We start from the raw sequence: 21,889 nt of genomic DNA on the forward strand, positions 1-21,889 counted from the left end.
TACTGCAAAGGAGAGAGCTCAAGGGCACAAGAAAAAAGGAAACAATAATAAAAAAAGCCCGCTACTCGCTGCTCCTAAAAATAATCCAAAGAGGTGGTCGAAACTAATACTATTATTACTACTACTACTACTACTACTACTACTACTACTACTACTACTACTACTACTACTACAGGTGCTAACGTCCTGCTATTGCTTACATAATAATATCATTACTATCATCCCTCCACTGAATATGATGATGAGTGATGTGTAAATGTGTGTGTGTGTGTGTGTGTGTGTGTGTGTGTGTGTGTGTGTGTGTGTGTGTGTGTGTGTGTGTGTGTTTCCGTCCTTGAGATTCATGTGTTCTATCAGCTCAGGATGTTTGTTTGTTTGTTTGTTTCTCTCTTGTTTGGTGTGTGTTTGAAGTCGATCGAGTGGGGGAGAAAGTAAAAAAAAATAATAATGTAATTGAGGCCGTAGTTAAGATAATGAGAAAATAAGATATAATAAAAATAGAAATAAAAGATAATGGAGGCTGTAAAATAAAATAAATAAATAAAAGACATACTGAAAACTGTAAAATAAAATAAAATAAATAACGAAGACATACTCGAAGCTCTAAAGTAAAAAGAAAAAAAAAAGAAAAAAAAGGAGGATGTAGCAAGATGATGCCAATGAAGTGTTATTTTTTTATAAGGACAATAATTAAGATGAATACCAATGGAAATAATACCAAGCGAGTTCCTTCATCTATAAAACATCGTGGATCATCATTTTCCCTTTCCCAAGAAGTAATTACACACAAGGAAGGAGAAGGAAGTAATTACACACTTAGGAATAGTTGTGTCTGTGCTTAAAACTAATGATGGATAATGAAAATGATGACCGAGGAGGATCATACGAGAAAATGACAAAGAAAACAGGAAAATAATAACAGATAGTCTTAATTATATACATACAAAAAATTTAGGCATACATTCATACATGGATACATACATACATACATATAAACAGATGAACAAACATATAGAGACTGACAGGTAGACAAAATAGACAGACACACACACACACACACACACACACACACACACACACACACACACACACACACACCTCTTAAAGACTCTAATTAAAACTCTCAACATAAGAATCTTTTCCAATACTGCGATTTGGGGAAAGAGAAACTAATCAAACAAGCACACACACACACACACACACACACACACACACACACACACACACACACACACACAAGTTCCTCCCTATTATTATCTTTCATTTCTTGCCAATTGAATGTAGTTTCCCTTCACCTTTTCTCTAAGTGTTCAAGAATAACGGAGTATACACCCCAAGCAAGGATAGGATTTCTCTCTCTCTCTCTCTCTCTCTCTCTCTCTCTCTCTCTCTCTCTCTCTCTCTCTCTCTCTCTCTCTCCTATCTTTTTTTCTTTCCTTCTTTTTCCTTCCTTCCTTCCTTCCATCTCTCTCTCTCTCTCTCTCTCTCTCTCTCTCTCTCTCTCTCTGTCCACATTTTCAAGTCTAATCACTCGTAAAATAGATTCAATTGGAGTGATTTACAGAGAGTGATCAAACAGAGAAAAGAAGGAGGTAGGGTAGAGAGGGAGGGAAGGAGGAAGGGAGGTAAAGAGTAGGAAGAGAGGGGAGGTATCTGGAGGTTTAATCAGGAGGAAAGGAAAGGAGGAAGGAGGGATGGAGGAAAGAAGGGATAGTACTGGAAGAGGTATTATGTAACCCCGAAGAATGAATGAATGAATGAATGAATGAGAGGAAGAAGAAAGGGAGGAAGAGAGATAAGGAGGGAGCGGGATAGAGGGAGGGAGGGAGGTAAGGGGGTGAAGAGGTGAGATCGAAAATAACGGAGGTAAGGAGAGAGGAAGACAAGGAGAAGGAGGAGGAGGAGGAGGAAAAAGAAAAGAAAACAAGGGAGATACAGAAAGGTCAGGATACGGGAAAGGGGACACAGAGGGAGGGAGGGAGGGAGGGAGGGAGAGGTTTGAATAGCTGGAGATCGAAGGGAGAGGAGGGATGGAGGGAGGGATGGCGGAAAGAGGAGGACGAGGAAAAATAATATAAGGAAAAAGGAAGGGAGAGAAATTGGGAGAGATACGGGATACGGGGAAGAAAAAACATCAGGGAGGGAGGGAATAAAAGTGGAAAAACTGGAATTTGAAGGGAACTGAGGGATGGCGGAAAGAGGAAGAGGAGTAGGAGAAGGAAGGAAGGGAGAGAGATAAAGAGGACTGGATAGGAATAAGGTAACAGGGATTAAGAGAATGAGAAGGCGAGTAGAGGCAAAGATCAAAAAGGAACGAAGAGAGGGAGAGAGGAAGACCAGGAGAAAAGATTAAGAAGAAGGAGGGAGAGAGATAAAAGGAGAGTGGGAAACGGGAAAGGTAGCAGAAAGGGAGAGAATCAAAGAGGTATGAAAAGTTGGAGGTTGAAGGGAACGGAGGGAATGGGGAAGGAGTAGGAGCAGAAGTAGAAGGAGGAGAAGGAGGAAAAAAGGGAGAAATAATGAGAGGGAGAGAATCAGAGGTATTAAAAACAGGAGGTTGAAGGGAACGGAGGCAATGAGGAAGGCGTAGGAACAGGAATAGGAGGAGAAAAAGGAGGAAGAAAGGGAGAGATGAAGAGAGCAGGATACAGGAAAGGTGGCAGAGAGAGAATGAATAAGTGAGAAGAGTTATAATTTTAAAGAAAGAAAGAAAGTAAGAGAGGAAATATAGATAAATGACGAGGGTTGGTTGTTCAAGAAGAAGTAAAGAAGAAGACGAAGTAGAAGAAGAAGGAGAAGAAGAAGGAGAAGAGGAACGAGAAGAAAAAAAAGTTGCGACTGTAGGTTAAGGGAATGGGAGAGAGGGTGGAGAGGACAAAGAGGAAGAGGACGACGAGGACGAGGAGGAGGAGGAGAGCATCACTTGAATAGGCACACAAATACACTCACTTGACGGGGTCCTTGAGTTCTTCGATGACAAAGTTGAGGTAGTTCCTGCGGGAGAGAGAGAGGGAGAAGGTTAATAATGGCTGTGTGGAAGGAAAGGGAAGGGAAGAGAAGTTAAGTACACGGAAGTAGTGGGAATGGAGTGGCATAGAAGTAAAGGAATGTGAAGGGAAGCAAAGGAAAGAGAAGGAGAAGGAAAAAAAGAAGTGTTAAAGACAGGGAAGAAAAGTAAAGTGAAAGAAAAAATGAAAGTGGAAGGGACGGAAAAAAAAGAACCAGAAAAGGAGTAAAGAAAAGTAAAGAGAGAGAGAGAGAGAGAGAGAGAGAGAGAGAGAGAGAGAGAGAGAGAGAGAGAGAGAGAGAGAGAGAGAGAGAGAGAGAGAGAGAGAGAGAGAGAGAGAGAGAGAGAGAGAGAGAGAGAGAGAGAGAGAGAGAGAGAGAGAGAGAGAGAGAGAGAGAGAGAGAGAGAGAATAACAAATCTACTTATCTATCTGTCTATATCTGTCAATTTGCATACGGTTTTAAAATTTCCATCATTTCAATAATAAATCTCTGTTACCAGTACTACAGGAACTATGCTACTGCTACTACTACCACTACTACTACTACTACTACTACTACTACTACTACTATTACTAACACCATCGCTATCCCCACTTCAATAATACGAATGCCTGGATCTCAAATTTAAATATACATGACCCCATTACTCTCACAATCTTTTTCCCTCTTTTTTTCCTTCCCAAACCACCCACTCTCCTTCCTCTTCCCTCCTCTTCCACCTCTTCCCTTCCTTTCCCATCCTCCTCCTCGCCCTCGTCCTCCTCTTCCTCATTCCTCCCAGCTCACTTTTCTCCCCCAGTCGTTTCATAACCTCATTTACAGAGAATGAAGGTGATAATTTTTTTTTCTGTTCTGGCTTTCATATGTGTGGGGGGGCGTGATAATGAGAGAATACAGGGTGTGTGTGTGTGTGTGTGTGTGTGTGTGTTTGAGAGATGGGGGATGGGGAATCAAACTGTATTTTTAAGTGTTTCTTCCCTTTCCTTTTCGTATTTTTCTTTCCTTTCCTTCAGTCGTTCACATAAGATAAATAATATCGAGGCAAAATACGATACTTTAAATTTTACTTCGACGATGATACGAATAAAAGAAACAAACCAAAAAAGCAAAACCAAATAGAAACAAAAGAAACTAAAAAGGGAAACCGAGGTCACTTGATCGCCTAGACCTGACTGTAAGATTTCTTTTATTTTTTGTTTAAGTCGATGGTTCGCACGCTAGATGATTGACTTCCCGCTTCGTTCCCGCAAAAAAGAATAAAAATAAAAATAAAGAAAGAAATGAAAAAAAACGCAACAGCAATAAAAGGAAGAGAAAAAAAAAGAAACACCACAAAAAAAGGGAAGAAAAAAACTCAACAGCACAAAAAAAAAAGGAAAAACAAAACAAAACCGTAACAGAAAAAGAAAAAAAGGAAGAAAAAACGCCCCACCCCGGCCACCCATCCCTTCTCCCCCAAAAGCGCCTCAAGTTCCCCTCGAAGCCGCATACTTTCTCCGGAGCTCAGCGTCTCGTCAAGTCTAGTCTCTCGTTATTTCTCGTTCGTTCGTTATCCTCCTTTCGCTTTCTTGGCTTGAGGCGGCAGTAAATATAGAGTGTATGTAGCTACCTTGCTGTGTGTGTGTGTACCTCCCCCCCATTTCCACTTACATCGCTTTTCCTATACGATATGTACACGAAATTTACGCGCGCACACACACACACACACACACACGCACACGGAAACGCACATAAAAACAACAAAAACAACCGATGTGTGTGTGCGTGTGTGTGTGTGTGTGAGAGAGAGAGAGAGAGAGAGAGAGAGAGAGAGAGAGAGAGAGAGAGAGAGAGAGAGAGAGAGAGAATGAAGTGGAGGCGGTGAGAGTGAGGCAGTGAAAGGAGGTGAAGAATGAGGAAACAGAATGAGGAAACAAGTTCATCTTTCGCAAGAGTGGAATGAGCCGCCCAGAGCAAGAGATTACCCCCCCCCCCCATCCACTATCCACTTCCAATGTGGTATTTCCCGGGGGTGCTGATAAGGGAAGAGGAGGAGGAGGAAGAGGAAGAGGAGGAGGTTGAGGTGGTTCGCGATGGGTTTACTATATATATACCTTTGTTTAGTTAGTACACTCAGTCATTATATCATCATAACTATTTTCATCACTAAAACTATCATCACTATATACTATCATTATTTACTCCCTTCATTCATTCATTCATTCATTCAATCTTTCCCTCTCTCTCTCAGTCACTTCTTTCCCACACTACCTTTTCTCATACCTCCATCCATCCCCACTTCTAACATCGCTTGATTGATTGATATAATGACTAACCACTTAACTGACTGATTGATTTCTTGTCACGTAATCATATATGCAATTTCAAAGCGTTAATCTTTTGGTAATGACCCGAGGGAAGAAGGCGAGGAACCAATTCAAAGAGGCTATTACGTTATTAAGAGATCACCTGTTGAAGGAAGCAGAAGGAGAGCAAGAGGGAGACGGAGACCACGATGGAGAGAGAGTGGGAGGGAAAGAGAGCAACAGAGGAAGGAGGATGCAATGGACAGGAAAGATTGGCGAAGATTCGTTATTAAGGGTGCGCGGCAATCTCCTGGCTCCCTACATAAGAAAACAAAGGAAGAAAACGTTAGAAAATAAACCATTCCACTTCCTTGTCGCTCTTAAATTCGCTACTATATCTTAATGAGGTGTTTCCGTCACTTGGCGAGGCGGGAAAGAGCGAGGACGCGAAGGGGAGAAAATGGAAGAATAATGTGGAAGAAAAATGATGAGCAGATGACCCCTTCCCCCTCTCTCATTCATTCTCAACATATGCATTCACTACTTAGCTCCGTTTCCACTGATCTCATTCTCTAACCTCTAACATCCTCTAACAACGCTAACGCCACTTCCTGATTCACTTCCTCTCTCTCTGTTCCTCTTATCAGCCTCCTTCCTTCTCTTCTCATGCATTCACTACGTAGCTTTCACCCACTCTAACTCTCCCCTCTCGGTCTCCGTCCTCACTGCGTCTTTAATTCACCTCCGCCGCCGGCCACTGACGCTCCCGCCCACATCAACCAGTGACGTCACGCTCAATGGTCTACCCCCTCCCCCCCCCTCGCCCCCTGTTGCGCGCCCCCCCTCAAAGTAATTCCCATCCTGCCTCCTCTTGCTTACGTCATCACGCCTCCCGCCCGCCCCCTCCTTTCCCCCTCTTTCCCCTCTCTCCTCTCTTTTTTTCCCTTCCTCTTTCACTCGCGTTCCAGTTCACGTGGGAGATTGTGTGTGTGTGTGGGGGGGGAGGGGGGAGGAGACTTAATGGCGCTACACACACACACACACACACACACACACACACACACACACACACACACTCACAGACGGAGACGGTTCTAAAAATATGATCAAGAAAAAAAGAATGATATACAGAACTCTAATAAGTGTCAAATGCATTCCATATATAGATACCAAACGGAGGAAATTTAAAGGGACTAATTACGTGACCCCAGAGCTCCCATGATAAATAAAGTTGCAAAAAGAGATATATTATTAGCATGAGAGCATCCTACGCAAACACACACACAAAAAAAAAAAAAAAAAAAAAAAACCCAGCTTGAACCCAGAAGACTCAAAATAACGCACTCCACCAGACTTAGACACGCAAAAGGCACTCCAAATAGATAGGTAGATAGATAGACAGATAGATATGAATGAACGAATAGCTAAGTATGTGCACAAGTGGTAAATCAATCCAAAGGAGACACAAATATAATGAAAAAATACAGAAAACTTTAGAGGGAAGAGAAAACAAAACCACAAATACAAACACAGAAACACCCACAAAGAAAAAGATCACTAGAAAATAATAAAAAAGAAAAGACGAAAGAATAAAACAATACAGTAATAGTAATAAAAAACATCATAAAATCACACACTAAAAAAATAAAAACTATAAAAAAAACCACGTCATTCAACAATTTCCACCACACACGTACTACACTCCCTGACCCCAGACCCAGACCAAGGCCGCGGGAGGCTATCGACAACTCCCGCGCTGGTATACGTGAGCCGCTGCAACAGGTCATTCTTCCACGACCTTCCCCTTTTTAGAAGACTTCCAGCGCCGCCGCCACGATGCCCGGGAAGAGATAAGGCGAGGCGGCGCGTGAGGGCGGGAGGACGGGAAGGGGATGAAAACCGAGAGGCGAGAGGGAGTGAAATTGACAGGGGAAGAGGTGAGAGGGAGTAAAATGGAGAAGGGAAAGGAGTGGGAAGAGAAAGACGTAGAAAATGAAAGATGTGAGGGAAAGGAAGAAGTGTGAAAAGAAAGAAGCGTGAAATGAAAGAAGTGTGAAAGGAAGAGGAAAAGAAAGAAATGTCATAAGGGAGAGGTGAGAGAGGGATGTTAACAGCCGGAAATGTCGTACACAAAAAATGGAGACACGATAAGAAGACGAAGAGATAAAACGGATAAGAAGATGGAGAGGAAGAAAAAAAAGGAAGATAAGCGAACGGAAAACACAAAGACAGGAATTTAATTATGACATGAGGAAAAAAAAGCAAAGAAAAATAAAAAAAATAAGAAAGATGAATAAACTGAAAATGAGGATAATGAAAGACTAAGAATGAAAAAATGGGGAAAAACGGACAAAAGAGAATAACAAAAAGAAGAGAAAGAAGAGAGCATGGAAGGTAAAAGAGGAAAAGAAGAAAGGAGAAAGTAAAAAATGAAGGAGAGGGAAAAAAAGGAAGAGAAAGGAAAGGAAGGAAAAATAGGAAATGAAGGGAAGAAAAAAATACGAAGAGAATAAGAAAAAGAGAAAGAAGAGAGCAAGGAAGGAAAACAAGAGCAAAAGAAGAGAAAAAGAAGGTAAAACTTGAAGGAAAGGGAAAAAAAGAAAGGAAAGGAAAGGAAAGGAAACTTGGAAATGAAAGGAAGAAAAAAATACGAAGAGAATAAGAAAAAAAGAGCAAGGAAGAGAGCAAAGAAGGAAAAAAAGAGGAAAAAAAGAAGGAAGGAAAAATTTGAATGAAAAGGAAAAAAGAATGGAAAAGGAAAGAAGGGAAGGAGGAAAATATACGAACAGAGAATAACAAAAAAAGAAAGACCAAGGAAGGTAAAAAAGGAAAAGAAGAAAAAGGAAGGTAAAACTTGAAGGAGAGGGAAAGTAAAGGAAGGGAAAAGAACGAAATGCAGGGAAGAGGAAGGAAAATGGAGTGGTCGTGAGATAATGAGGAGGTAGGTCAGACACGATCAGAACTTAAATTTCAACCATCGATTCTTCTTCAACTCACCACGGTAAATAAAAATAAGAAGGAGAGAAAAGAAAATAAAGAGCTATGAAGCCAATTACACGGCGTCACTTGATCCCCCTGCAGCGGAATCGAAGAGGAGAGAAGAGGAGGGGAGGAGAGAGGATCAGAAGCCGGACGAGGAAGATGATCAGGGTTGGAACTCATCTCGCAAACTTTGTCTCCTCAATTTCAAAGGGTTTTACGAGCAAGAGAGAGAGAGAGAGAGAGAGAGAGAGAGAGAGAGAGAGAGAGAGAGAGAGAGAGAGAGAGAGAGAGAGAGAGAGAGAGAGAGAGAGAGAGAGAGAGAGAGAGAGAGAATGTGGTCACGGTCTGGCGGGAAAAAGGAAGACAATATAAAAAGAAATATGATAAACTACAATAGAGGAGAGAAATTATGCTAAAACAGCTGAGAACGAGGAGGAACATACGGTGCTTCCTCCTCCTCCTCCTCCTCCTCCTACTACTACTACTACTACTACTACTACTACTACTACTAAAAATAATAATGATAACAATAATGAAATACTACGAATGAAAAGGAGGGAGAAATAAGGACATACGAAACTAACAAAAAGGAGAACAAGAAGAGAACAAGAAAAGTAAAAGAGGAAAAGGAAAAAAGAAAGAGGGGGAAGGAGAGGGAAATGGACTTGTAAGGAGGAGGAGGAGGAGGAGGAGGAGGTTGAGGAGGAAGGGGAAGAGGAGAAGGAGGAGGACCACCACTTCCCTCACATTTTCAATCTAGGTCACTCTTATCGAGGAGGAGGAGGAGGAGGAGGAGGAGGAGGAGGAAAGAGAGCGAGAGGGTGTGGAGGAAAGAAGGAAGTAAAATGGTGAGAGCGACGAGAAGGGGGGAAGGAAAGGGCGGTATGGAGGAGGGAGGGAGGGAAGGAGGGAGGGAGGGAGAGAAGGCGACAGGATGGAAAGGAAACAGGGAAAGATTAAAGAGGGAAGAGGAAGAAGGAAGAGAGGGAGGGAGAGAGGGAGAGAAGGCGACAGGATGGAAAGGAAACAGGGAAAGATTAAAGAGGGAAGAGGAAGAAGGAAGAGAGGGAGGGAGAGAGGGAGAGAAGGCGACAGGATGGAAAGGAAACAGGGGAAGATTAGAGGGAAGAGGAAGAAGGAAGAGAGGGAGGGAGAGAGGGAGGAAAGGAGACAGGATGGAAAGGAAACAGGGGAAGATTAAAGAGGGGAAGAGGAAGGAAGAGAGGGAGGGAGAGAGAGATTTTGGGTGGATAGAAGCTGTCTGAACTCCACTCCTCTCCCTCTTCCTCCTCCACTTCCACAGATCCTAGGTCAAGAAAGGTCACCTGCCAACGGAATCGAGGTCATGAATCACCACCACCACCACCACCACCACCAACACCACCCACTTAGCATAATCACCACCAATACTATAATTAACAACCATTAGTCTTAAGTATATAATATTTGAACCGCCAATTAGTTATTCAGTTTTCGATTTAACGTAATCTAGCCTTATTTACTTAAAGAGCATCTAATTCTACTACCTTCAGGACTGCTGCTACTACTACTACTACTACTACTACTATTACTACTACTACTACTGCTACTACTACTACCCCGTACAGTACCAGACAAGAAGTATTAGGTCAGTGGTTCTGGAAATCCTTGGCAATATAACAGTTTCCTAAAGTTGCCCCTGAGAGAGAGAGAGAGAGAGAGAGAGAGAGAGAGAGAGAGAGAGAGAGAGAGAGAGAGAGAGAGAGAGAGAGAGAGAGAGAGAGAGAGAGAGAGAGAGAGAGAGAGAGAGAGAAAGAGAGAGAGGGGGGGGATATACACAAACAGCTCATTATTATTAACCTTCTCCATAATGATGATAATAACAATAACAACAACAATAATTATGAAGGAAAGTGAAAGTGGGGGGCGGGGGTGGGGCGGGGAGGGGGAGCATTCACAGCATCCTCACAACAGCATCCCCATCTCCCCCTCCCCCCCAGCCTCCCTCCTCTTCGTCTCCATGGCAACGTATCTATCATCTCATCTTCCTCATCTCTCCCAACCACCGCATTTTAAGAGGAAGGATTATGAGGGGGGCTTCCTCGTCACTTTTGTAGTTCCTTTTCCTTATCATCTCATATATACCCGACTCTCTCTCTCTCTCTCTCTCTCTCTCTCTCTCTCTGACGCTATCTATGTATCTATCTCTATCTTACTTCACGTCACTTTTACTTCATCATTATTTTTGTTGTTGTTATTATTAATGTTGTAGAGAAGCTTTTAAATACCGTAGTTTATGTGGATTCCCTCTCCCCCTCTCTCTCTCTCTCTCTCTCTCTCTCTCTCTCTCTCTCTCTCTCTCTCTCTCTGGCGTGTGTCCTCGTGGGAGCCAGCAAGTCATGAAGGAAATGAAGTCTTTGAAAGCATAAATCGTGTGCGAATGTATTGTGCCAGAGTATTAATTACCAAGCGTGTGGGCGAAGAGAGGGAGGAGGAGGAGGAGGAGGAAAAGGAGGAGGAAAAGGTAAGGCGAAGAGATTAGGGATAAAGGATGATAGAAAAAACAGGGAAGTAGATATCATGAGAGAACTTAAAAGAATAACGAATTAAAATGGAAATACATGGACAGAGAGAAGCAGGAATAGGGAAGAAGGAATAAGCAAAACTAGGATAAAAAAAGAAAGTTAAAAGGAGGAAATAGCGAAGTGAAGGAAAGGGAATTACAGAAGAGGGAAATGAAGGGAAAAAGAGAAATAGAGGGAAGGGGAAGAAGGAAGAGAGATGAATAGAGAGAGAGATAAGAGGAAAGGGGCTGTAACTAGGAGGCAAGAGGAAAGAGGAAGAGATAAAATGGAGATAAGGAGGAGGAGGAAGAGGAGGGGAGAGGAAGGGAAAGAGAAACGAAGGGACAGTGAAAAGAGAAAACATAAAGAAAGGAATGAAGAGAGAGAGAGAGAGAGAGAGAGAGAGAGAGAGAGAGAGAGAGAGAGAGAGAGAGAGAGAGAGAGAGAGAGAGAGAGAGAGAGAGAGAGAGAGAGAGAGAGAGTAAAAGAGCAGTCAGTCAGCCAGTCACAACCTCCTCAACCCCCCCTCCCCCCCATCCATAACCCCTATAACACACCTCCCATTAATTGCAAGTCTCCCCCTTCGCTCCCCTCACCCCCTACATCCATCCTCGTCACCCTCTCGCCCCTTCCCCTCTCTCCTCCCTTCCCCCTACATATCCACTCGTCACCTTCCCCCTCTTCCCCCCCCCCACCCTTTTCCCTTTCCCTCTCTCCCTCCTCCCCCTACATTCATCCTCGTCACCCTCCCCCCTCTTTCCCCCTCTCTCCTCCCCCCCCTCCATTAATTCTCACCACCCTCCCCGGTTTCCCCCACCCCCCACACTCATCCTCCCCCCCTTCCCCCCCCTTGCCGTGAAAACAAACAACTCTATCTCCCGGGTGGACGTAAGCTGCTCAACTCTATGATATATTTCGTGTCCCGTGATCGAAACCCGGCGACTCGTGACATGGTATTGGTCTCTGTGAGTGTGTGTGTCAGGAAGGGTTTTTATTTTTATTATCTATTTGAGTATCTATCTATCTATCTGTCTATCTTTTATAATTTTTTTTTCGTGCCCTTGAGATGTTTCCTTTACTGTAAAAAATCTATTTATCTATCTATTTATGTCTGTCTATCGATCTATCTACCTATCTTTGTCTGTGTCTGTCCACCTACTTCTCTATCTGTCTATCTATTTATCTATCTATCCATCTATGTGTTTGTTTTTGTTTATCGGTATATTTTACTATCAGTCAATGGGTGTTTATTTGTCTCTTTTTGTCTGTCTGTGTGTGTGTCTGCGTGCGTGTGTCTGTCTGTCTGTCTGTCTCTCCTGTCTCTTTTTTTATGGGTGAATATTGAGTTTCATTTGCATTATTGAATATCGCGCGCACACACACACACACACACACACACACACACACACACACACACACACACACACACATATATAAAAATAACACAAGTCTTCATGGGTAACTTTTAGAGATGAAAAAAAAATGCAACTTGATAAAAAATATGCCTTTCAAGTTTACGTCTTGGATGTTTCTTTTTTTTTCCCTTTTTTGTAGCTTTCTATATATTTTTTTTTTCTGAGGGGGATGGAAGGAAAATAAAAAAAGGAGAAAGTCTTGTTGGAGCGGAAAATGGAGAAATGGAAAAGCCTTAATGCAGCGACCTTACACACGGCCTCTCTTGCATGACCCCAAAAAGGAGAAAAAAAAAAATGAGAGGGAAAAAAATGAAATATGGAGAAAAAATATATAAAAAAAGTAAAAATAAATATAGAACGAGATAAATAGATACACAGATGGCGACAGATAGATACGTAGATAGCAACATAGAAATACATAGATAGTGATAGATAGATAGATGGAATGATACAGGAGCGAGGGAATATTTGATGCTGTGTATTGAGACGAAAAGAACAAGCAAGTCATAAAAATCATTACTCAAAAAAGACCAACACAAAAATATGCCCACCCCTCCCCTAAAAAAAAAAAAAAAAAAAAGACGTAAGATTTCACGAACACAGAATCACCAATCAACCACTACTTCTCTACTTTCTTTTACAGGGGAAGTGGTAACGAGCTTTTTATTTATTTATTTATTTATTTTTGCCCTTTAACTGCTTCCCTTACTGACCCCGCACCCCTCCCCCACCGGCCCACGTCACCCTCCCAGCCAGCCAATCACAGGACAGATGGCTCGATGACAGGCAACCAGAGGGCCAATCAGCAGCCGTGTCGCCAGTGTGAGTCAGCCAATGAGAAGGCGGCGTTCAGTGACGGATTAAAGGCGGAGGTGTGAGTAAAGGGGCTCATTAGGAGATGATGCGAGGGGGGGGGGGGGGAGGTAAAGGAGAGGAGAGATTTCACTTCCTTCTTTCCTGGTATCCAATTTTCAGCCTCCTTCTTCTCTCTCTCCTCCTTCCATAACTTATTTTCCTTCTTTCTTTCATCTCTCCCTTCCTCTCTTCCTTTCCTCCATTTCTTCCTTCCCTTCTTTCTTCCCTTCATTTTTTTCTCTCTCTTCCTTTCCTCCATTTCTTCCTTCCCTTCTTTCTTCCCTTCATTTTTTTCTCTCTCTTCCTTCCTTAACTTCATTTCCTTCTTTCTTTCATCTCTCCCTTTCCTTTATTTCTTCCTTCCCTTCTTTCTTCCTTTCATTTTTTCTCTCTCTTCCTTCCTTAACTTCATTTCCTTCTTTCTTTCAGCTTTCCCTTTCCTTTATTTCTTCCTTCCCTTCTTTCTTCCTTTCCTTTTTTCTCTCTCTTCCTTCCTTAACTTCATTTCCTTCTTTCTTTCAACTCTCTCTTCCTGTCTTCCTTCCCTTCTTTCTCCCTTTCCTTTCATCCTTCCATCTCTTCTTTCCTTTTTTCCTTCCTTCTATCTCTCCCCTTCCATCTTTCCATAATTCCACCTATTCCTTCCCTTCTTTTCTTCCTTCCCCTTCCATCTCTTCCTTCCTTCACTCCCTCTCTTCCTCTTTCCATCTCTTCTTTCGCTCCCTCCCTCCCTCCCTCCCTTCCTATTTCCTCTCCCTTCACGTCTTCGCTCCCGGCTCTTTTCCCCCCTAACAGTAACTATTCATGGCTTTTCAATGATGCGAATGAGACGAAAAAGTGAGTTTCCAGAAGGTTGTGAGTGGCTCGAGACGAAGGAAAATATGAAAAAAAATAGTAAGCGAGTTTTTTTTTTTAATGATTTTATTTTATTTTATTTAGGAAGATTCTGTGGCAAGTAATTTTTATGTCAAAGAAAAAAAAAAGCGAGGAAAAGTTGGAAAAAAAAGTGTAAGCGTGTTTGTTTTAGGGATTTTAATTTATATATTAGAAAAAAAATCATTTAAGATAGATAGATAGATAGATAGATAGATAGATAGAGAGAGAGAGAGAGAGAGAGAGAGAGAGAGAGAGAGAGAGAGAGAGAGAGAGAGAGAGAGAGAGAGAGAGAGAGAGAGAGAGAGAGAGAGATAAAAGCCTTTCTTCACCCCCAGAGAGATCAGTAATACGTCCTCCACCTCCTATCCTTCCACTTCCCTCCTCCTCCACCTCCTCCTCCTCCTCCTCTTCCCTTCCCTCAGATTTCCACGCCATCTCAATTCAGGGGAGAGAATTCTTATCTCCTTCCCTTCAATACCCAGGAGAGAGAGAGAGAGAGAGAGAGAGAGAGAGAGAGAGAGAGAGAGAGAGAGAGAGAGAGAGAGAGAGAGAGAGAGAGAGAGAGAGAGAGAGAGAGAGAGAGAGAGAGAGAGAGAGAGAGAGAGAGAGAGAGAGAGAGAGAGAGATAGGTCACGTGCTGTACTGTACTGAGCCTATATATCATTTAGCTGAGAAGGAGGAGGAGGAGGAGGAGGAGGAGGGGGAGGGATAATAACCAACATATCCACGAGGTGTTTACTAACGCGCGGCCATTCGTTTAAGTGGACGTCATGTAAACTATATGTCGTGTTTGGTTCTTGTGGTACTAAGGAAGAGGAATAGGAAGGAGAATGAAGAAAATAAAAAGAAGACGGCGTAGAAGGGAATGAGGAAGGGAAGGAAAAGAATGGACATCGCAAGAGGAGTTCCGACAGTGCAGGGCAAGAAGGAGGAGGATGAAGAAAAAGAAGAGGAAGAAGATGGAGAAGAAGACGGGGAAAAAGATGAGGAAGAAGAGGATGATAAAGAAAAAGAATAAAAAAAAGTAGACGGAGAAAAGGACAGAGAACAAGAAGAGGAAGAAGAAATAAGAAGATAAAGAAGAAGAAATAGAAGTAGAAGAAGTACGTGAAGAAAAAGAAGAGGAAGAAGACGGAGAAAAAGATGAGGAAGAAGAGAAAGAAGACAAAGAATAAGAAAAAAAGAAGTAAACGGAGAAGAGGACAGAGAAAAAGAAGAGAAAGAAGAAAGAAGACGAAGATAAAGAAGAATAAATAGAAGTAGAAGTAGTAACTGAAGAAAAAGAACAAAAAGTGAAAAAGGTTGATCAGGAGGAGGGACATCAAGGGGAGGGGTCAATACCTTAAAACAATAACAACAAATCACAGTCCGCTAATCTGATACATACATATGGGTCATCAGAATCAGACTCAACGTATCCTAAACCTCTTCACTCAGTACAAAGGCAACTGCGTGGGTTATTCTTATGCCCCGTCACTCCACCTCACCTCGTCTAGACTCGTCCGTGTTGGGGCAGTAAATATATAAGCAGGAGAGGTGATGTGAGGTGAGGTGAGTTGGCATGGCAGAAGAATAACCTCACCTCAGTTAGTTAGGGTCGTCCGCGGGGTGGGTGGGTGGGTGGGGGTGGGGGGGTTTCAGTACATATATAAAGCAGGAGACGCCACAATAGGAGGGACTGGGTGCAAGAGTACGTTAGGGAGAGGCGGGAAAGATCTTTGAGAAACTTTGAGCAGGCAAGGAGGGAGTGTCTGGATCGAGAAAGTTGGAAGCTCTTCTGCCGTGGCCATCCCCTTGTCGATGAAATGATGATGATGATGCCACAATAGCTAATCAGTCCGTCCGTCACAGTCACTCAGAGGAGGCAATTCACAGCCATTCAAAAGCACCTCATGAAACTTAACGAGACAAGAAGACACACATGAGGAACACCACAAAGTACACACACACACACATATATATATATACACACACTACAGTTTCCCTCCCTTCCCTCCCCCTTACCCTCCCTCTCCCCCCCCTTTGAAAGTTGAACAAAGACTGAATGTAGGTCACTCACATGCACTGACAGACACATACTCACTCACTCACGCAGGTCACTCATCCCTCACGGTAAATAGGAGACGAGACGAGACATATAAATTGTTGCCATTCCTTCCATAAAGTACTACACGAAGACGAGGCATAACAAAGCACTAGACAGCGGTATGTTGGTTTTATTTAATAGTTTTATGAAGAACTTAGACTTGGACGAGAGAGAGAGAGAGAGAGAGAGAGAGAGAGAGAGAGAGAGAGAGAGAGAGAGAGAGAGAGAGAGAGAGAGAGAGAGAGAGAGACTACACTAAACATTCCCCGCCCATTCCAGTATTATTGAACGCTTTATTAGTGGATAGATTTCGTAACTGATGAAGTGAAGCCTCGCCAGGCCTGCCACGCCGACTTTCGTTTAAAGATTTTTTTTTTGCGAGTTTTCGTTTGAAGATTTTTGAAGATCTTTTTTTCGTATTATAAAAAAAAAACCCGTTTCATAAATTCTGAGTAATTATAAAACCTGATTCCAAAAGATTTAATTCCACGAAAGATTTTAAACCCAAGACATTCTCATTTTCGTCTTATTTATACACACTGTAAGGGGGAGGATATTTACTTCTCCACATGTGTAGCTTGTCCTTATATATATATGTATATAGCACTTTAACTTATCATTACCTCATTTTTTCACACTTGTAAAATTTGAGTCGCGAGCTCTATTTCAACACCTGAGGAATGCCGAGCTGTGAGCAATTTTCAGGCGCTGGTTAATGCCGTACTTAAGCCCTCGAAGCCCCACCTGAGAGCCTGATCACCGCCAATTAACGCCAGCTCACCTGTCCTGATTACCGGCTAGCTAATGATACCCTAGTTGTAGTGGCTATTACTGCTTAAAATCTTAAAACGGTTTTCATAATCTTTCAACAAATTCATAACCTGATTCTATTAGATTTCACTCCCTCGGCAGTTTTAATTTTCCCATATTATGAAGTGGCGTCAGTTTTTCATTATATATAAAAAAATTCGACTTCAAAATATTTTAAAACCCAAGACATTTTTTTTATCTAAGGATTACGAATGGGTTAGGCCAATGATATTACAAATGATTCTTTTCAAAATTTCGACACTAAATAATAAGCCTCTACGATCTCCCTTAATTTAGGGATGATATGCTGAAGAATCTATTTGGTGAATCTATTTTCTTTCTTCCATCTTTCCTGCCTTCCTCCCTCCCTTCTTTCTTTCCTTTCTTCCTTCCTCACTTCTTTCCCTCCCTGCTTCCCCTCCCTACTTATCGAGGCTTTGGGACCTTACAAAAGATGAGAAAAAACATTAACTTTTCCTGTGTTTTTTACTATATACAAATTATCACTGGGCTTAACGACGAAAAAAGAAAGAAAGAAAAACTTCCTTCAGTATCAGGACAACGAAGAAAGGGAAAAAAACAAACAAATAAAAAACAAATCAACAAAAATAGCAAACTTTCTCCTTAACGAAAAAAAAAAAGAAAAAAGAAAAAATACCTATAAGCTGCTAATTAAGGCAACATCTGCAGCTTAATTTAGTCAGAATCCATGACGTGCGTGCCAAATTGGAGAGAGAGAGAGAGAGAGAGAGAGAGAGAGAGAGAGAGAGAGAGAGAGAGAGAGTATATAATATATGAACCTGTCGGCGCAATATTCACTTTGAAGACTTTACTCAACTCTATTCTCCTTTACTCTATTACCCTGGACTGGCCTCTGATCCTCCTCCTCTTCCTCCTCCTCCTCCTCCTCCTCCTCCTTCTTCCTCTATTCCTCCTGCATCCTCTCCTAGAATCTCAAGTTCCTAAACCTCCTCAAACTGCCTCCCACTCTTCCTCCTCCTCCTCCTCCTAAGCACTGTCAACCAGCTCAATCCTCTATTCTGTTTCCCGGTTACTGCTTCCATTAAACTTTCACACAATGCTTGCAAGTGATCTGGATATTTTCGGTCTTGTGCGGGGATGTGTTTGTTTCTTTCTTCTCAACGGGATCACTATTCAGTTACAAGAGAGAGGTTGCTAGTGGACTATTGCCATTTTTTGCGTCATTTCCTTATTTTTTGTTGTCTAGTCTCTCATTTATTTTCTTTCCAATCTCCTTCTTTCGTTCTTTTTTTCTTCTATCGCTTTCTTTCGCTTTTTTTTCCTTCCCTCTTTTCTTCCCTTCCAACCCTTCTTTTTCCTTTTTCATCCTTCCCACTCTCCGTCGCTTTATTTCTTTTCTCTTTCCTTCTTTACTTTCTTCTTTCCCTCCCTCCTTTCCTTCTTTCCTTACTTGCTTCCTTCCATCTTTCCTGCCATCCTCCCTTCCTTCCTAATTCCTTCTTTCTTTAATTCCTTCCTTCCTCACTTCTTTCCCTCCCTGCTTCCCCTCCCTACTTACCGAGGCTTTGGGACCTTACAAGAGATGAGAAATTGAGTAAACTTGCGCAGAACACCGATGGAAAATGTGAGTCGCAATTCAATTTTGACCCCTGAAGTTTATCCCCCACCTCCTCCTCCTCCTCCTCCACTTTATCCTCCTTCATCGACTCCTCTCTTCCTCTTTCGTCACCATCCCACTACACATTCCTCTCTCGTTGCTCTCCTCCTCCTCTTTTTCTTCCTCCTCCCTGTTCCCATCCCTATATTCCTCTCTCTTATCCCTACTTCATTTTCACCCACTCCTCTTAACTCTCTCTCATTTTCTTTTCTCTCCCCCCACCCCCTCCTACTTCTCCTCTTCCTCCTCCTCCTCCTCCTCCTCCATGCCACCGACAGTAATGGACGCATCAAGAAGTTCCTCCTCCTTCACTCTCCTCCTCCTCCTTCCTCCTCCTCCTCCTCTTTCTCCTCCAATCAATTCCTTTGGCCTTGCAACAAGTATATATGTGGCTATTAGTGTGTGTGTGTGTGTGTGTGTGTGTGTGTGTGTGTGTGTGTGTGTGTGTGTGTGCGACCTTCCTTGGACGTGTGTGTGTGTGTGTGTGTGTGTGTGACCCAGTTGGCAAAGAGAGAAAGGAGGAGAGTCGAGAGAGAAATGAAGAGGGAAGGAGAAGGGAGGGGAAGGAGAGGGAGGGAAGGAGAGGGAGGGAGGAAATAAGAGGACAGGGATGCAGAAGAAAGATGAGGGAGGGGAGGGGAAGGGGAGGGGGGGAAGGGAAGAGGAGGAGGAGGAAGGGAAGAAGAGGGTAAGGAGAGGATTAATGAGGGGAAGCTGGCAGGGGAAGGGCAGATGAAAGAGAAAAATGGGAAGAGGGAATGAGGGGTGGGTGGGAGAGGATGATGAAGGGAAGGAATAAGAGAAGGATGGGAGAAGATAGTAAAGAGGGAGAAGGATGGGAAGGAAACGAAGGACGGCAGGGAAGAAAAGCGAAGGAGGAGGAAGAGAAGAAAGGGAAGACAAGGAAAGTGGGAAGGTGAGTAGGGGAGGACAGAAGAGAAGAAAAGAGAGATAGAAGAGAAGGAAGGGAAAGGGAGAGAAAATAAATGCGAAGAGGAGAGAAGGAAGGAGAAGAAAGGAGGAAAGGAGGTGAATAGGGAGGAGAAAAGAGAAAGACAAAGAGATAGAAGAGAAGGAAGGGAAAGAGAGAAAAAAAATGACAAAGGGGAAAGAAGGAAGGAGAAGAAAGGAGGAAAGGTGAATAGCGAAGGAGAAAAGAGAAAGAGAAAGAGAAAGATAGAAGGGAAGGAAAGGAAAGGAAAAGAACGGAAAGGAAATGGGAGAGTGAAGAAAACAATGGAAAAGGGAAAAGGGCGAGAGGAAGAAAGGGCAAGAGAAAGTGTGAGAGAAGAGGAAGAAGAGGGGAAGACGAAGGGCAGGAGAAACGAGGTGAAGAGGAAGAACATGCAAATTAAGAAAGAGAAAAATGACAAGGAAGGATACGAAAGAGAAAAGAGGGCAAGGAAAAGGGGATAAATGATGGAAGAGATGAGGTGACAGGGAAGAATATGCAAATAGGAAAAGAGTAAGGGGAGAAAATGTGATAAAACCGGGGAGAGGGAGAATGGAAGAGGAGGAAAGAAAAAATAAAGAAGAGAGTGAAAAGGCGGGCAAGAAAAAGGGAAGAAGTGATGATGATGATGATGAGGATGAGGAGGAGGAGGAGGAGATGACAATGAGTAATGCGCAAAAAAGAAAAAGGATAAAGAAAGAAAAGGGCATGAAAGAAGAGAGAAGAGGAGGAGTGAGGGGAGGAAGAGAGGAGGGCAAGAGGGAAAGGAAGGCGTGAGGGGAGCGTGAGTAAGAAGGCAAGAGGAAGAAGAGGAGGGAGGGGAGGGAATGAGGGGAGAGGAGGGGAAGAAAAAGGGGAGGAGTAAAATGAGGAGAGGGAAGGGTAAGAAGAAGGGTAAAGAAGGGGAAGTAGAGAGAAAGGAACACGTGAGGGGAGAGTAGGGAGAGGAAGGGGAGGAGTGAGGGGAGAGGGGAGAGGGGAGATGCGTCACTCTGTCCAAAGATATTCGGGTCTTGGCGTCGAGGCTTCTCCGCTTGTCTCTCTTTTGTCCCCTAATTCAGGGCGCTAAAGAAGAAGTAGTAGTAGTAATAGTAGTAGTAGTAGTAGTAGTAGTAGTAGTAGTAGTAGAAGTAGTGATGATAGTAATAACAACAAAACTAACATAAACAATAATAACTACAGCAATAATAATAATAATAATAATGACTGAATAAAAGCGTAAAACAGTAGAGTAAAGGAAAATAAAAGTAAAGAGAAATACAAGGAAAAACAAGAAGAGACAAAATAAAGAGTTCCATACCAATTGCTTCTCTTGGAAACCGAAGGGAAAAAAAAGGTTGGCTGCGATTGGTGGAGGAGAAAGAAGGGAGGGAGGGAGAGAGGGAAGGAAGGAGGGAGGGAGAGAAGGAAGGGAGAGGGAGGGAAGGATGGAATAGAGGAAGGGACGGGAAGGGAAGGAAGGGAATGGAGGGGAAAAAGAAAGGCTATCTCTCTCTATTCACTGGGAAATAGTGCCTGGTCGGAGGAGGAGGAGGAGGAGGAAGAAGAGGAGGAGGAGGAGGAATGATAGTCAAAAAAAGACATCCTCCATATCCTATACACACACATTTTTTCCCTCTCTGTCACACACACACACACACACACACACACACACACACACACACCGTTCTCCTGTACCTGTTGAACCTACCTGAGAGAAAAAAAAATCAAAGCCTTTCTATTTTCACTTTCGTTTTCCGCTTTTTCTTTTGTATATATATTTTTCATCACTTATCATATCTTTTCGTATTTCATGACCTACTCTTCTTATCATCATCATCATCATCATTCTATTATTATTATTATTTGTCACGTATGCATAGATCTACAGTTGATAGTCCGGCTTACTTCGCTTCTCGTCCATATAATCACGTTCTCCTAATCTCTCTTGTTCTTCACCCATAACCAACATTCATTCACCCCATCACACATTAGCCTAACCAATTCACCCCATCACTTACATCCTTCACCCATCAGTCAAACAAAGTCACCCCATCATTCCCATCGATCTCCCAGCATACCTCACGAACTTATGTCCCTCCTCACCTCCCCTTCCCTTTTCCATATACTCTCCTTCAACTTCTTCCTTACTCTCCCTATTTAAGTTTTGACTCCCATCTCCCTCGTTCCTCCATTCTTTTCATTCATCTTCTATTTCATCCCTCATTTTATCCTTCCTTCCCCAATAATCCCTTCCTCCTCCTCCTCCTCCTCTTCTTCTTCCTTCCTTCATTCCCTGACCTATATAGATCATAAGGTAAACAAAAGGGATAATAGGTGGAAGGCTTCGTTTTCTTTCCGTTTTCTTTTTAGTCTCCACCATAGACTTGCACATTCGCTCCCCGAGTAGTTTTATGATTGAATGTTCGTAATTCGGGCCTGCCAGAAGAACTAAAT

The 21,889-nt window shown here is 42.7% G+C and overlaps 1 protein-coding gene across 4 annotated transcripts in view; it reads right to left on the reverse strand.

The window, feature by feature from the left end:
- LOC127001518 (large neutral amino acids transporter small subunit 1-like) overlaps window positions 1–21,889 on the reverse strand; it is a 140,674-nt gene that overhangs the window by 41,590 nt on the left and 77,195 nt on the right. For all 4 annotated transcript variants that reach the window (XM_050866123.1, XM_050866121.1, XM_050866124.1 and 1 more), the window contains exon 4: window positions 2,950–2,994. In XM_050866123.1, the coding sequence (XP_050722080.1) occupies window positions 2,950–2,994 (45 nt within the window). The remainder of the gene's footprint in view (window positions 1–2,949; window positions 2,995–21,889) is intronic.

Source organism: Eriocheir sinensis, chromosome 21 (genome assembly GCF_024679095.1).
Source record: "Eriocheir sinensis breed Jianghai 21 chromosome 21, ASM2467909v1, whole genome shotgun sequence".
NCBI classification, from domain to species: domain Eukaryota; kingdom Metazoa; phylum Arthropoda; class Malacostraca; order Decapoda; family Varunidae; genus Eriocheir; species Eriocheir sinensis.